The following is a 16,751-nucleotide window of genomic DNA, read 5'->3' as shown; positions in this document are numbered from 1 at the left end:
CCGTGCCGGAGGTTAATTTGATTTATGACGGGGAGAGAGATTCGCTGCTAACGCACGATACGTGTCGGGTATACGGGGTTTATTAGCAGCAGCTCTCCTGAAGGAAAAATGGAGACGGACGCCACGTTGGGCCTAATCTAGAACTCCATATCGGGCCGTCATCCACTTGGAAAGTCCCGCCCGCAACGGACCCCAAATGCTCCAAGGTGTTTGGGGCTGTAAAAGCCCATCGCAGAAACCTACTGGGCCAGCACCCAGCAGTCCACTCGGAGACTTGGGCTTTGCGGCCCCAATCAGAGCTTCCTCTCTTTCTTTTTATCATTTTGCGCGGAACACGTTCATAATAATATACTGCACAAATATCTCCTGGAAAAGGTTGTTCATACTTCATACGCAACGTGACAGGTAGAGATAGGTCGCCTTCCTAAAAAAATGGTAGAGATAGGTCACTGAAGCAACGATTACCAGATAGGTAGGCACAGCCACGTCTTCCACACGCATTTTTTTTTATACTACTAGGTCATAAGTATACTTGAGTTCCAATCAACCATGCATGTTTTTGGCAATCCACGTACCGTGTTGGACTCGACGACCGAACTGCAAGCCTAAGCAAAAACCATCGTGTCGATCTGCGAATGCAAGTGCCAGCGCACGGCGTCGTCCATTGCGCGCGGTCGAGCAAGCTGGACAGGTAGGCCGCACCCGACGTGACCTCGATGCCTACACTACAGTACAGGCCCGGCTGCGGTGCGGTTCCTCTTGTTCGCAAAAAAACAACAGAAAAACTCCATGCGCCGCGCCGCGCTCGGCGCTTAGCGTTGGTGGGGCACTTAGGATGCTGCTAATGAGTGATCAATCGCCGCCGCCCGTGCGTTCCCTGGGCTAATGATCGATCCGATTCCGACCCACGCACGCGGATGGTCCACGGCCGGGGTAGTTGGGCATTCATCAGGAGATGGATGGATGCTGCGGCAAGTGGGCGCGATCATGGTCATGGGATCGCCGGCCGCTCGCTGGGGGGGCCCGCCGGAACTCGAAGCAAAAGGCATCATCGGCTCGAGCTCAGATTGCGAATGGGCAGGTGTATTCGGACCCACCGTAAAGCGAGCTAGTATATACGAATGCCGAAAGATACGTGCAGGTCGCAGGCGCAGAAAGCCGGAGACGGGAGGGGAGACGAACGAGCGAGCGGCGGCGTCCATGGGCCATGGCCATGCGTGCGCACGCGATGACGCGCCGGGTTCGCGAGCCTCCCTTGCACTGGGGCAACGGATTTGGGTTTGGGTGCTCGCTTTTGCTGAGATTTTTCTAAGGAACTTGTAGTACTAGTACAAGGCTCCTTTTACCCGGTTGGAGACTTGTAGTTGTATAGAGTAATAGCATCACCTTTTGGATTTAGATACGTTATAAGTACATGTTATTTTTCTTCTTTTAGAAAAAATGGCAGCAGCGCACCAGTGCCCGTTCTTTCTTTTGCGCCGCGCCGTCGTCTTCGACGGGAAGGGAATTAAGTAGTAGAATGTTTATGCAAAGAGGATAAGAATTCCAGTTTTGCTAAATTTGATGTGACTTGGGCTGTTTAGGCTAATCTCTATGGAGTTTCATTAGAGTTTTATTCACATTAAATATGTTGATGTGATATTATATTAATGAAGAGAGATGATAAAAGTTTCATGGGAGTAGAGAGAGTTTTATGGGGATGAAACTCTTCTACACTGTTTTCAAAATATAAATACGTTGAAAATTGAGTCATGAAATCTCTATTGCAGATGGCCTTAGATCAATTAAATTATATCAATACTAACAGCTAAAAATAGTATACCGAATAGATCCAAACATCCTAGCAGATATTAAGGCCTCTTTGGATGAGCTAGAGCTAGTTATTAGACTAATAATTAGCTTAAATTAGCTGAGGTTGGCTAGCTATTTGACAAATAATTAGTTGAAGGCAAGAAGTGGAGTTTTGGGGTCCAAATGTGTATACATGTGACTTATGAATTCGTAAATTGGGTCCAAATGTGTATACAGGTGACTTATGAATTCGTAAATTTTGAGTGACTTTGGAGTTTATACCGAGATACATCTATAATTTATGGTGATGTTGTTTGTCAGACAAACGGGATAAATGATTTTCTAGGTTCACACTTGACAACATTGTTAATCCAACAATTACGATCCTACAATGTTTATTTTTTTCTTCTACCTCTTCCAATGTTTCTCTAGTCCAATCGCATCGCTATTTAAGCTATTATGAGTTTAGGTGCTGATTTGAGTCGCAAAATAGTCACCATGTAATCGAAAGTTTGGATGCGTGTTCTCTCTAAGGCTTGTCTAAGCGTCACGTTACGGACACCAGCTGCTATACTGCTCGCGTAGCGGTTTGGTGCATATCGTAACATTTTACACTTCTTTTAATGAAAAACGCGTCAAACATGTTCTCAAGAAAAGACGTGCCAAGACGGTATCCACCCAACAACAATTTACCTTTTTTTTCTTCTTTGACCGCCTTCACCTAGGACTCGTTTACTTCCAAATTTTTTTTGCAAAATAGAAATAGTAGCAATTTCGTTTGTATTTGACAAATATTGTCTAATTATGGACTAACTAGGCTCAAAAGATTTGTCTCGTCAATTCCGACCAAACTGTGCAATTAATTTTTATTTTCATCTATATTTAATACTCCATACATACGTCTAAAGATTCGATGTGACGAAGAATCTGAAAATTTTTGCAAAATTTTTCGGGAACTAAACAAGGCCCTAGCATACGTTGTTGATCAAAACAGGCTGTTCTTTTTCAGAAAACATTGTTAAAAAAAGGGTTATTGAAAAAGGGACCCGTCAGATATATAAAAAAATAAAAAGTTGAATTCAAACGATAACATTCCCCAAACACAAGAACAGGCGCTCGTGTCCCCTTTCCTAACCTCTCTCAGAGTTCCCGTGAACGCAATGACTGAAATAAGGCCTTGTTTAGTTCGCAAAAATTTTCAAGATTCCCTGTCACATCGAATCTTTGGTCACATGCATGAAGCATTAAATATAGACGAAAATAAAAACTAACTGCACAGTTTATCTGTAATTTATGAGATGGATCTTTTGAGCCTAGTTACTCCGTGATTGGACAATGTTTATCAAATAAAAACGAAATACTACAGTAGCCAAAAACAAAAATTTTTACCAACTAAACAAGGCCTAAATATGTTGACATCCCTGAACGACGAAAGGCGCAATTTTCAGTCCATTTGAATGAATCCTCCTAGTCCAAAGATCATCGTATACATACAGAACTTGTACTCCTATATGATAAACAACAATTTGGTATTTCAACGGAGTATAATTTGTTGCATCAGTTTCGCTTCAAATCAACTCGAGATGAGCCTAAACCATCCGTTATTGGGCTCCTCCCCGCTCCGACCGCTGCCGCCACGTCCGCGCGCCGCCAGCGGACCCGGTCGGCGGTCGCCCCTGCTCGCCGCTTGTTTATTCCTCGCAGTGCGTGACCCGGCAGCTGGTAAACGTCCTGCACTCCTGCTGCACAAGTAAACAAGTCGCTCGTAGCCAACCGCACAATTAATCCATTAATCTATCCGGAGTCACAGTAATCCAGCAGCGCCAACGACCGGACCGCAACACCAGCGGCAAGCGACGGCGTGGCACGGGCAGCGCGTCGGGCGCTGAGCCCCTCGCCTCCCTCTCCTGATCTCCTCCCGCGCCCGCCGTCCCCGACCCCGAGAGGCAAGAGCCCCAGCCCCAGCCCCAGCCCCAGCCCCAGCGTCGTCTTCTTTCTCCGTGACTCGGAGCTGTCTGCCTCACCCTCACTGCCTCTGCCTCTGCGTGCGTGCGTCACTGCCGTGCCGCTGCGCCCGCTCGCCCGCTCCCGCAATAAATAAACTCGCCTCTCGCCTCTCTCTCTCTCTCTCTCTCTCCCCTCCGTTCTCACCTCCCTCTCATCCAGGGACCCGCCTTGACTTTTCACGTTGCGTTTGAGCGGTGCTGCTGATCTGCGATTCCTCTTCTCTCCACTCCACACCTGACCTGACCACCCGAGAGGGAATCATCATCCCTCTTGCCCGCGGCGGCGTTGGCGTTGGCGGCATCTTTGGTCTCCGTGCGGGTGTTTCTGTCCGGCGTTTACTTGCCGGGCCAGCGCGGCATTGGAGGAGGAAGAGGGAGGGAGATCGGAGGCGTGATCGATGGGGAACTGCGTGGCGAGCGGGGGCACGACGACGGTCACGGCGGCAGGTGCTGCAGGGGAGGACGGGAGGCGGCGGGGGAGGAGATGGAAGGCGCCGCGGGAGGAGCAGCTCGGTTCGGTCCCCGGCCGGATCTTCTCCAACGATGGCCGCAGCCGCACCGCCGCCGTGTTCACGCAGCAGGGGCGGAAAGGGATCAATCAGGACGCCATGCTTGTCTGGGATGTAAGCCACCGAATCTCTACCTCCCTCCCTCGCTCTCCTGTTCCTCCCGCTGTCAATTTGTTCCACCGAGGATGGTGGTGGTAATGGTGGAGTGTCTGTCGCCTTGGCAGGGGTTCGGCGGGGAGGACGACGTCGTGCTGTGTGGGGTGTTCGACGGGCACGGCCCGCATGGCCACCTGGTGGCGCGCAGGGTCCGCGACGCGCTGCCGCTCAAGCTCATGTCCGCAGTGCGCGCGTCCAAGGCTGGCTTGGACATGCCCGCCGCCGCGTGGAGGAAGGCCTTTGCGAGCGCCTACAAGGCCATGGACAAGGATCTTCGCTCCCACGCCATCCTAGATTGCTTCTGCAGCGGGAGCACCGCCGTCACCGTCCTCAAGCTCGTACGTGCCACCGGACTTGACGCGAGTCTGCTTTCCATCGATTCATGCTTCGCAGAAACATATGTCAAATCAATTCTGTTGGGATGTATGCGTTCAGCTGTATACAGTCCACTGATGAGAGGTTTCTGCACGCAGGGCTCGGATCTCTACATGGCCAACATTGGTGACTCACGCGCCGTGCTAGGCTCGAGGGACAGTGGCGGCGGTGGCGGCATGGTAGCCGTGCAACTTACTGTTGACCTCAAACCGGATGTTCCCAGTAGGCCTCCATATTCTCCCTCCACCATTATTTCAGATTTATGGATGTGGTGCCGTGTTATTAGGAATTTGAGTGTTAATGCTACCTTCTGTCATTTCAGGCGAGGCAGAACGGATTAAGAAGTGCAGGGGCAGGGTATTTGCTCTTCAGGACGAACCGGAGGTGCCGCGGGTCTGGCTGCCGTTCGACGACGCGCCAGGCCTGGCAATGGCCCGGGCGTTTGGGGACTTCTGCCTCAAGGATTATGGTGTCATTTCGGTTCCAGAGTTCTTCCACTGGTCGCTCACGGAGAAGGACCAGTTTGTCATCCTTGCATCAGATGGGGTAATTTTCTCTACCAAGTGCTCCACTTTTATTGTTTTCTGTTTGTTCTGGATATTTGCACTTGCACAGATATGAATTTGAGAGTATCTCTGCCCCCAGCAAAATCTTGCCCTTAGCTTTCATCATAACATGATTAGTTGCAATGTAATGTCAATCTGTGGCACTTTCGCATTCGTGATCTAAGTAGCCGCACATGGTGGGCCTTCAGGGTCCAGGATGTCCCGTGCATTTCATAGAAGCTAAAAGAGAATTCGTGATCATACCTACAAGTGATCCAGTCTTTTGACTTCAAAATGTTTTAGCTTTTAGGGGTCGGTTGATAAACTGTCATCATGGCAGGTGCAAGGATAATAATTTCTGCCATGGGTCCCCTTCCGTGCCTGCTGCATAGATAATGATTAGCCAGCTTAACGCCCTTCTCCATTGCACCGTCACGGCATGGTGTTATCTGCTGTCCTTTAGCTGTTAAATCTTCTCCATGTTCAACTTGAGAGGACCAATTGATTTAGTCATTTGTGCAGGTGCACCTTCCTACTTGAACAATTTGGACATAGAAGGAACTCTTCATTGCATTCGATAAAATTAAAATTATCAAGGGCTCTTCAATGCATTAGGGAAAAGATTCTCATTGTCTAGTAACTTGCTTCCCTGTTGATGATATTTGCATCTGAACGATGTGGATTTCTTAGTAGTAGACGGACCTTGCACAATTTGCTGTCATTGAAAGACTGATATTCTTCCTTTAGACAACTTATTTATCACAGGTCAGTATGTCGCTGTTATAAAGTTCAGGGACCAATCAAAATTAAGAGTGAAGTATTTAACTATACCAGTTGTTTTAATGAAATTGATTATCACTTGCCAGTAATGTACTGGTTCAAAATTCTCCTTTTGATCCATACATCCTTGCTTGAACGCTCTTTTGATTAGTGCGCCTACACTACATTTGCCTGAATAACATATACTATCAAAAGTGAGATTTTGTCCTGGTACTGGTAGAACTTTGAGCCCTTTGTTGAAATGATTGTGGTTGGTGAAGATAGTTTATTTTTCCGTATGTAATGGACTTCTCTATCGCTTTTCAAACATTCCTTTAATGGACGACCAGTTGGGTTGATTTATAAGTCACTGTCTGCGTATTAGTTGGTTTTACCTTTTGCCACTGTTTCTTATTGCAATTTTCAAAGCATGGTACTTTAGCTCCTTTTAGCATCCATGTTTTTTAAGGGGAAAAAGGGGGTTAAAGAGCATTTGCGTGGAATCAGCAAGAGTGTTTTTAGTGGTCCGCTTATGGATGCGTTTTTTAATCTTATATTTGCCCTTCCGTCTTCTCTTGTTTGGCTCAGTTCCCCTGTTTCTATGTAGTTGTACTTAATGAAATTATATAAGATGTGCTGCCACTTGGCAGAATTGTGCTTCTATGTATCTAATGCTAATGCAAATCATGCAGGTGTGGGATGTCCTTAGCAACCAGGAGGCTGTTGACATTGTGGCATCGTCCCCAAGCCGATCTAAGGCTGCAAAATCCCTAGTCGAGGCCGCTACCCGTGAATGGAAAACCAAGTACCCGACATCAAAGATCGATGACTGTGCAGTGGTTTGCCTATATTTGGACGGCAAAATGGACCATGAGCGTGACTCTACGGCCTCCATGGACAACATCAGCCTCGAAGGTTCAGTTGCAGACCCAAATGAAGCTCCGGAGCAGGAGCCAGCGCTGACCCGCAACTTCACAGTCAGGACGGTAGCCGGAAGCGCCCATGAGAAGGCACTGTCGGGCGCGGTAGATGCAGTTGTTGCCGGCGCAGCCCACGATCAGAATTGGTCAGGCCTTGATGGAGTGACGCGGGTGAACTCACTCGTCCAGCTTCCCAGGTTCTCCGAGGAGAAGGCGATTGGCTGATGAACTGCAATTCTTTGGTTTTTAATTAACTTATTTTCTCCTGTTTGAAAATTTAGTTTAGTTGCCTGTTGTTTGAGAGGAAAGGTAGAAATGAAACATGGTCTTGTGATTTGCATCGGGCGCGTAGCTAGTGTGTTTGAGCCACACTGTGGTTAGAGTGTTTGTGAGCTGCGACTTTTAACACAGCAAAATTGTGCTTTTCTGAAGTACAAAGGGTTGATCCTGTCCTGTGTTCTACCTTCAGGTATGATAAGCATGCCTGAAAGGTGAAACAGCAAGCAGCAAGGGCACCTTTGTTCAGAGCTTGCAGTTTTGCTGTGTTTAAACGAACAGCTCGTGCTCTCACAGTGGGCGCAAACGCATGCTAGGCGCCAGTCATCTGGGATGATGACGCTGTCGGGTGACCTGTAAATTCCACCATCGTCCACCGGCACTTGGCTTTTGTAAAGAGATGCGTCTGTCTGGGCTTTTCCCGGGCGTAGCTTTTGTTGACAGGGCGCCGAGGGCTTTGTGTGTCGGCTTTACCGATCGTCTGATCGATCTGCATCTGCATGGTGCTTGGCACCCTGACCTTCTCGGTAGCCGTACGCTTCGCATGCTGCATCTTGTCTGGAATGTGACCTGCCGAAATGTGCTGTAGAGCTGTACAGCAGCACAAGTCCTGCATCACTGTTATGGCACGGTACGATCTGTAGATGACACTGATGGTGATGGTAGTAGATGATACTGTACTGTACGTCTGTACTTGATTACTCGTAGAATAGAACAGGAACGATGGGCCATGGAAAGTCAAAAGCCTTTTTTTTACTATGTACGGCCTTGTTTAGTTCTATCTACAAAGCCTAAAATTTTTCAAAATTTCTTATCATATCGAATGTTTGGATGCATGTATTAAAACATTAAATATAATCGAAAACAAAAACTAATTATATAATTTTCCTATAATTTATGAGATAAATCTTTTGAGCCTAGTTAGTCTATGATTAGACAATGTTTGTCAAATACAAACGAAAATACTATAGTAGTAAAAATCAAATTTTTTCTTGAACTAAACAAGGCCTTAGTTACTTCTCAAAACCCATTTTTTTAAGATTTCTTGTCACATCAAATCTTTTAACATATGCATAAAACATTAAATATAAATGAAAATAAAAACTAATTACTACATAGTTTATCTGTAATTTACGAGATGAATCTTTTAAGTCTAATTAGTTTATAATTAGACAATATTTATTATATACAAACAAAAGTGCTACAGTAGCCATTTCTTAAAATTTTTTGGAACCAATCAAGGAGAATCTGGCAAGTATTTTTCCCTAGGGCCTTGTTTAGTTCACCCCAAAAAGCAAAAAGTTTTCAAGATTCCCCGTCACATCGAATCTTGCGTCATATGCATGAAGTATTAAATATAGACGAAAGCAAAAACTAATTACACAGTTTAGCTGGAAATCGCGAGACGAATCTTTTGATACTGGTTAGTCCATAATTGGATAATATTTGTCACAAACAAACGAAAGTGCTACAGTACCGAAATCCGAAATCCGAAAGTGCTACAGTATTCTTGGCGAGGCGTCTGCAGGCTACAGCTCTGGGAGGACGGCAATGCCATAACGAAATGTAGTAGCAGCAGTACGTGCACGATGCGACTGGTGCCTGTGGTGGACAAGAAGCGTTCCAGCACCGGCACCGTACCTGTACCGACGGGTACCCGTCACGTGATCTGGATCTCGCATCCAATCTGTCGCTGACCGGCGACAATGCCATCACATTCACCCCACAGTCATCAGTACAAATCTACAGCCAGCGATACTGTTCATACCGGTCCCGGATACATTGCTCCGGCCACTCCGGGATTAGGATGTCTGAACAGGAGACTAATTGAACGCTCGTGCCTGACGTGCAGAGACACAGAGGGACGGGTGGATCTCGGCGTGGTATGGTGGGAAAAAGGATGGGAAAATTCGAATGTCGAAATGTGAGCTTGGTGTCTGTCTCCGTGTTGGCAACTGTGTTGGTCACTTCGTTTTCATTCCTCTTTTTTTTTTCCACCATGGACCTGCACTGCACCTTTAAGTGTGGCAAATTATCTTCGCGGGCCTTTGCGATATTTTAGATGTTTTCGGCGATTCTAGTCATACTTGCAAAGTTTTTTTTGTTTTTGTTTTTGCGAAAGATACTTGCAGAGAATTCTTAGCTAGCTAAAATCCGGTTCCACAAAGTAAATCCGATTCACCAGTGAAACTTTTGCAGCGGTAAAACTACGGATTTTAAAGAACAACAATCCTACAAAACCGCACCCTGTTGGCTGTTGCCTGCACGGTTTGAGTTGCAGGCACCCGTACGTACAGTACTACGTGGCCAGGACGATTGGTCAATTCCGGAACCGATGCCGACGCTGAAGACACACAGGAATGGTCAAATCTGAAAAGGCACCACGCACCACTCGCACCTGCCCGCACCTAGGAGTACAATAGCTAGCTGCACCCAGCTGTCTGGAGCTTGACGAGCGACTCGGCGGGAAATCGAATCCCTTCCGGTTCCCGCGACGCGACAGGCAGGGTGCCATCCAGCCAGCGCGCACTCGCACGCCACGACGCGGCTCCCAGCCAAAGTCCTCGGGCCACCACTGCGCGCCGGGGCCCCTGCCCTCTGGTGCCTTGGTCCGCGCTGCGTGCGCCGTGCTCGACCCGACCACGACAGCGTCCCACTTCGCGCTCGCGACCAGCCAATCCGCCGAGGCCAGGCCCGCGAAAGGGTCAGAAAAATTCCGGGAAACGCGACTGGTCGGGCCGGGCTCGGCTAGATGTTGTTGTGGTCAAAACCACGATCGAGTCGTCGTGCACGCGCGAAGCTGTAAAGCTTGGCTTCTTCGGTTCCAGCTCGGCTCGCGGGCGCGTGCGTGACAGCGTGAGCGTGCGCGCGTGCGTGTGCGTGTGGCACACATATATAAAGAGGAAACGGCGATTAGGAGAACGGGGACGGGAGCAGCGGTGCAGCAGCGGCGGGGGAGCCTAGTACTACGTCGAGCTTTGCCAGGTCGTCAACGATGATGAGTTCTCGCGCGGCGTCGGCGTCGGCGGCGGCGGTGGCCGGAGGCGAACATCGCCGTCAGCACGCCACGGTGGGGTACGGTGGGCTGCCGCGGCCCATCAGGCCTGTTCTGGGCGAAGCGGGCCCACGGCCTGGGACGCCGAGGCCGGGGGGTCCTGCTCCTGCAGCTGCAGCTGCAGGCGGCTCGCGCTCGTCGCCGTCGGGGCGCGTGGAGCGGTCCGAGTGCAACTGGTGGGGCGCTGGCGCGCGGCAGCACCAGCAGGCGACGGCCGCGGCGCCGCGGCGGCCGAGGAGCAGCAGGGGCGCGGGCGCATGCGCGCGCGTGCCCACGGGGAAGGGGAACCGGGAGCTGGTGAGGCGGGCGCTCGCGCCGCCCGCCGCGCGCGGCCGGGGACGCGGCGGACCCGTCCTGATGAGGAAGTGGAGCTTCCGGCCCGCGCCCAGCCGGCTGCGCAACGCGTCGGCGTCGTCGCTCTCCTCGCACTCGCAGTCCCCTGCCTCGCCACGGCCACGTCCGTCGTGATCGATCGTCGCGACCAAATTCTTTGATTCGTCTTTAGTGGAAAAGAAATATTTGATCTGTACAGCAGTTTGTAGTTTTTTTTTTTTCTAAACGCAGTTCAGAATTTTGACCAGCTTCTCATGTTTAGTGGAATGGTTGATTGTACCTAGCAATCGGTTTATGCAAATGCTTCAATTCGGAATTTCGGATCCATGCGGAGCTACGTTTTGTGCTACTAGTTAAGTGCCCGTACGTTGCTACGGGTATACATAGAATCTCGTGACAAATATATAAAATATCATCCATTCATTAACAATTTATTTGACATAAAGCTAGATATTAACCATAGAAGAAAAGGAACATGTTAGAAATAATAACCATGATATTTCAAATTAAACATAAATTCATATATAGTTATTGAAAATATATTATAATATAATAAGTACATATAGTCAGTTACACTTCATCATACATAGTACTTGTCTCTCATTTCTTCTTGACTTTCTCTATTACCTGAAATTTAGATAGATACAAAAAAGTATTAGCAATAGAGGATACAACTGTAAGAATATAAGAGTTGTGCAAAACAGAAGACAATACCTTTTCATGGAGTGAGAACCTCTTTGTAGACAATATTTTTCGTGTATGCACCATTTGTTTTTGTCGTTTTTTTCTTATCCTTCTTATCACTGGGTGGGATAACAAGGATTCTATTGTTCGATCTGGCAGTGGCTCTAGATAGCGCAACATACAGCTGACCATGAGAGAACACTGGTTCAGGCAAATACACACCAACATTGGGGAGAGTCTGCCCCTGTGCCTTATTAATTGTCATGGCAAAACTGAGTCTAATAGGAAACTGCTTCCTCTTGAACTGGAACGGGAACATCTCGTCATCCGAGGGGCATAACGGAATTCGTGGTAGAAAGATTCGCTTTCCGGCATGGTCTCCAACCATAATTTCTGCATCGATAATATTTCTTTGGAACCCTCGAACCACCAGCCTCGTTCCATTGCAAAGTCCACCCGCAGGGTCGATGTTCCTTAGCAATATGACCGGGCACCCTATCTTGAGCTTTAACACATGTGGAGGAAGACCGTTGGGGGTCAAAGTGTTGAGAAACTCAGATGGGCAGTAGTTATGTGGATCATCCACCGCACTATCAAAGCTATGATACACCATCTCATTCCCTTGGAAACGACTTATCATCTTCATGTTAACCATATCAACCCAGTCGTTCCGTGGAGACAATATTGCTCGTGAGGTGATGTAGCTCTTGTTTGACATATTGGCATTGAGGGCAGGGAATATGCAGTCAATTAACGTATCAAGATCACTGTCTTCCCGGGTATGTGGTATGCATATTTCATCAGGAAGACGGATTTCACCATCACCATTAGCCTCCTCTAAGCCTCCCCCGATGCGTAGCAAGTATTCTGCAAACCATGGGTCACTCTTTGCCCTCATGTTGTGCACCAGTTTGAGATGTCGCATGGAATTCCAAAGGTACGACATCCGTAGTGATGCACCAACTAACAGCTGGTCACCTCTTGAATTGTCCTATAAAAATTTGGCAACAACAAGCGACTTGAAAGCACATGGAAGTTTAACCAAAGATCAACATGCTGTCAAAAACCTCTAGAATTCTTAGATCAACCATTTTCATGATGATAAAGGCAATGAGATCTAGATTGGTAACACAGATAAACCAAAGGTCAAGCATTAAGTACTACTGACCAGCCCAACCCTAACACATGCATCGAATCTTGGCTTTCTTCATCCCTACAGTTCACAACTCAACCTCACTTAGCATGGCCACTGTAGCATTAGCATGGAGGCCGAATGATCATTTATGTACTATGTCATCATTTTGTATTATTTACATATTTTCTTCTTGTTGTATATTGTTGAGCGAGCTATATGGTTGTTGCCTCTTAAGCCCCCACGTAGTCTGCTCATATTAACTATTGTCTTTTTATTTATTGCAACATATTTGGCTTACACCAGAAAGCTGGATCTAAAATACTCAATCAAGCATCAGCAAAAACCAAAGCCTATCCATAAAGTCATTATTACTTTATTTTTTAAAACATGTGTGAGCAAATCCTAAGGTGCCTTAGAGCAAAACTGGCACCATCACTTGGTAGCAGCAATTCAGAATAGGTGAACTCTGAATATCCAAGTTCTATATTGACCATAAGTCTTGTTAGTTAGATGATAGAACCAATTTATAGTTCTAAAAGAAGTAGGAAATACACAGTGATAACATTTTTGTAAAAAAAGAAACAGGGTTCATCAGTGAAGTAAAAACTCCACTGAAATTAGTTCAGTGAGCTGGAGAGCAGTGCAAGTTCCTAGCTAGAAACTGAAATAAAAAATTAACTTAGCTTTCTAAATAACTTAGCTTTCTATTCAGGATAACCGGATCAGAGCTAGCACATACACAAAATCAAGAATTTCAGAAATAAATCTAGCCGAGAGATGCTTAAAAAAGATCCATAAGACAACAATTAAAGGAATTAGCAAGGAAATCAGAAAAGTGCTCACATAGGCCTAGCTAGCAGATCAGCACACTGCTCTCTTGGACATTTTGCTATCTTCTTCTTAGCATCCGCACACCATGCCTTCTTCCAGGGATCAGACACGACGACCACGCGTAACTAATTCAAGAACTACAGAATTGAAACCATTTACATAATATCAGGATACCTAATTACCTGTACAACAGATGTATCTAATTCATTCTCCAAGATTCAAATTCCTTTGAAAAAGGTCTCGAATGACACCGGCTGGCTTAGTACCTCTGCTTAGCTTCAGGGTCAATAGTACAAATTTCACAGCATTTCCCTAAACTATTTGTTCAGGAACATGAATGAATCCATTGAGATAAACACAGGAACCATCTTGTTGTAGACATAATTCCCAAACAAAGGCACATGAATCAAATTTACCATGTATGTAGACATGATTCAGACAGACAAACAAGCACTCACCATCTCATACAAGACACAGCAGGATGATCTTATTATATAGCATGGACTTAATTCAGCACTAACATATACAAATTAAATAACTAACATATACAAATTAAAATAATGTTAGATAACTTGCTGCTAGGCCTGAAAGCAACACACACAAATTTCCATTCACTGGTTTAGTACAAATTGTTCTTTGTTTATTCACTAAAAAACAACATTATCTTTTTGTAGAGTGCATATTGCATTGACTATCCCTTTTTGCTCCTTCAAGCTGAGAACTTGTTCAATAACTATTGTTGTGTGCATAATTCTGAACACAAATCATCAACAAAAACCAAATTAAATTGCACAAATCTCTACAACTGAAATCCCTATAGTTAGCTATGATAGTAAGAACACAACACTGCAGTCCAAAATATTTTTTTTCTCTAAAGTAATTGTATGCGAACAACAAAGTCATAGTCGATTTCAGAGTAGTTCACAGGTAGATCATACATAAAATCTCACAAACCCATTTACAATTCAATTGATGTAAAGCTAAAAATTAACCACAAAAGAACAGAGGCATGATAGAAATAATTCAGTTTTATTTGATCCATCAATGCTACTTTAGGAAGATTAGAAGATGATATCTACAAGATATGTGAACAACTAAAATCCCATTAAAACAAACCATATGTTAGCAATAAAAATTTACCATGAGAGCTGAAAACCTTGCTACATGCCATCACCAAAATATCTAATTTTTGAGCAAAATTGAACACATAAAGGTAAGGATTCCGAACAGCATAGTTGAACTATACTGAGCTATAAATATTTATATAGTAGAACCTCTGAATTTTTAGTATTATTTACTTATAGAAGAAGCATGGGTTACCATAAGTTTACCACAATGAATAGTTGTCTATTAATAAAAGTTTTGAGATTTCTGAGTGTGGTTGACAAAGATCTAAATTTTCATTAGCCCACATCTTCACAGTACCATCATGGGATGTAGTAAGGACAGTTCTCCTGAGAGCATCCGAACATAACTAACCTATACCGATATTGAATAAAACATGTTTTGTAATTACTGAGGATAGACAATGAAGACATTAAAATAAATCTACAGCTAAATGTAAGACCCTCACCAGTTATTCCAAAAGGTTAAAACTTGAAGGTTTTGCATATCGCAGGTTTTATTTTGTCTATTACATCGTGCAGGTTCTAAGATACACACCAAATTCCATTTTTTCTCCTTTAGCAAATAAAGTCAAGTAGTCTGAAATATATTAGACATTACTTTATTTAGTAATTTGGCTGTTAACATCTGTAAGTATCATTTTGTTCAGCAGAATTAGTTTTACAATCCATGTAAAATGAGGCATGAGAAATTTAATGGGGGTTTGTTCATTCCTGACCAGAGGACCAATTTTTATTTTATATCTGAACTTTACATGAATGTTGTTGGGTAATGCGTAATTGCAATCTGAATTCACAGTATGATAATGACATTCAGAGGAAAGCAGATCAAATCACACAGGGCTAGGTATATTCAGAGGAAAGCAGATCAAATCACACACGGCTAAACATTCAGACGACTACTAATCTGCGAAACTGAAAGGGATCAAAGGAAGAAAAATGAAGAAACAAGGGGCACCTTCTCGTTGGACAAGAGGGTGAGCGCACGGATCGCCTCCTCCGCTGGGATGCTGTGCTGCCCTCGCTGCTGGGACGCCCGTCCGACGGCGGCAACGGCTTGGCAAGGTCGCGGTCGAGGGCCCAACTGATGGCAGCAGCGACTTTGGCGAGGTCACAGTCGCAGGCGCAGGGGTCTTGCGTCGCGTCGCGTCGTCTCCGGCAATGGCACGGCGACGACGTCTTGGTGAGGTCGTCCAACGGCGGTTGCTTGGAGCAAAACGAGTTGGGAGCTGGGCGTCGTGCCGCAGGTGTCGTGGTTCTCTGGACCGAGGCGGAGGGTCGCGAGGCTATACGGTTCCTTTTATTTTCCTATCGGAGGAGGGGCAGGCATTAGTACTGCGGTTAATTATCGGAGGGCGGGGCGATTAAGGGGCGCTGACGATGACATCTGAACCTTTTTAGTTGTAGAGATTGTGCCATTCATCGTGCATTAGTGCCACCTAGGCAGATTAACTCGAGCTATTATGATCTGAACCTCACGTGACAAGATTAGTATGTTTAGTAATCCAATGTTCATTTTAGATGATTGGAAATCTAGATAATACCTCGAGCCAATTACATAATGTTCAAGAAAAAGCATTACTCCTTGAAATGAAGACTTCAATGATGTCCCCAGTCTCCACTCTAAATTATAAGTTACAGTACTTTAGTTTTTTAACATACATAATTTTTACTATGTATCTGCACATAATATCTAGGCACATAACATGAACTATATATATATATATATATATATATATATATATATATATATATATATATATATATATATATATATATATATATATATATATATATATATATATATATATATATATATAAATGACATACAATTTGGAATGAACGAGGTATTTACGATCAATCTTCTCCCTCATATCATTCTAAGGTGCTATTATGGTCAATCCCGATTTGTAGAAGACATGGCTTGTAAGTTGGACCACTAGATCAACTTATGCACATTTACACAAAAGATAAAAAGAACAAAATCAATGGATACACTTGTATACATGTTGATTTAGTTATTCAACAAAATAGATGGATAACAATCAGGAAAAAAAAAAGAACGTTTCCCTGATCTATTGATGGGCAATGCCATGATGGACTGATTCCTATGTCCTGTTGAGTGTGTGATGTTGAATTGAGGCGATGTTTATCAGTCCTCCTTTACTCCGGTTGCTACTTACTGACATTTTGCAACAATTCAGAACCTGGAGTGGACTGCGCCAATATCAGATGCTCACGGGTCCGTCCTC

The 16,751-nt window shown here is 45.3% G+C and overlaps 3 protein-coding genes across 4 annotated transcripts; 2 read left to right on the top strand and 1 right to left on the bottom strand.

Annotated features, from left to right (window-relative positions):
* Positions 3,766-7,810, top strand: LOC8056348 (probable protein phosphatase 2C 64). The gene is made up of 5 exons (XM_002462993.2): positions 3,766-4,420; positions 4,531-4,800; positions 4,936-5,059; positions 5,160-5,383; positions 6,834-7,810. The coding sequence occupies exons 1-5, from the start codon at positions 4,196-4,198 to the stop codon at positions 7,284-7,286; spliced, it is 1,296 nt and encodes a 431-aa protein (XP_002463038.1). The 5' UTR covers positions 3,766-4,195; the 3' UTR covers positions 7,287-7,810.
* Positions 10,182-11,050, top strand: LOC8081763 (translation initiation factor IF-2). Its single transcript, XM_002462992.2, has one exon. It carries the CDS (start codon positions 10,333-10,335, stop codon positions 10,858-10,860), a length of 528 nt encoding a protein of 175 aa, XP_002463037.2. The 5' UTR covers positions 10,182-10,332; the 3' UTR covers positions 10,861-11,050.
* Positions 11,202-15,789, bottom strand: LOC8081762 (ATP-dependent DNA helicase PIF1). 2 transcript variants are annotated; one of them, XM_002460825.2, is made up of 4 exons: positions 15,458-15,788; positions 13,388-13,512; positions 11,440-12,400; positions 11,202-11,352 (listed from the first exon to the last, which is right to left on the bottom strand). In XM_002460825.2, exon 3 carries the CDS (start codon positions 12,353-12,355, stop codon positions 11,444-11,446), a length of 912 nt encoding a protein of 303 aa, XP_002460870.1. In that variant the 5' UTR covers positions 12,356-12,400; positions 13,388-13,512; positions 15,458-15,788; the 3' UTR covers positions 11,202-11,352; positions 11,440-11,443. The 2 variants fall into 2 exon arrangements, with proteins under 2 accessions (XP_002460870.1, XP_021310652.1); XM_021454977.1 differs by having other exon boundaries at positions 11,440-13,512; positions 15,458-15,789.

Source organism: Sorghum bicolor, chromosome 2, assembly GCF_000003195.3.
Source record: "Sorghum bicolor cultivar BTx623 chromosome 2, Sorghum_bicolor_NCBIv3, whole genome shotgun sequence".
NCBI classification, from domain to species: domain Eukaryota; kingdom Viridiplantae; phylum Streptophyta; class Magnoliopsida; order Poales; family Poaceae; genus Sorghum; species Sorghum bicolor.
Note: the sequence above shows the minus strand (reverse complement) of the source record. Positions and strands in the feature narration are given on the sequence as shown.

Coding starts and splice junctions, on each gene's coding strand:
- LOC8081763 (XM_002462992.2), top strand. CDS start 10,333: ATGATGAGTTCTCGCGCGGCGTCGGCGTCGGCGGCGGCGGTGGCCGGA.
- LOC8081762 (XM_021454977.1), bottom strand. CDS start 12,355: ATGTCGTACCTTTGGAATTCCATGCGACATCTCAAACTGGTGCACAAC.
- LOC8056348 (XM_002462993.2), top strand. CDS start 4,196: ATGGGGAACTGCGTGGCGAGCGGGGGCACGACGACGGTCACGGCGGCA. Junction 4,421..4,530: donor ACGCCATGCTTGTCTGGGAT/GTAAGCCACCGA, acceptor TCGCCTTGGCAG/GGGTTCGGCGGGGAGGACGA. Junction 4,801..4,935: donor CCGTCACCGTCCTCAAGCTC/GTACGTGCCACC, acceptor TTCTGCACGCAG/GGCTCGGATCTCTACATGGC.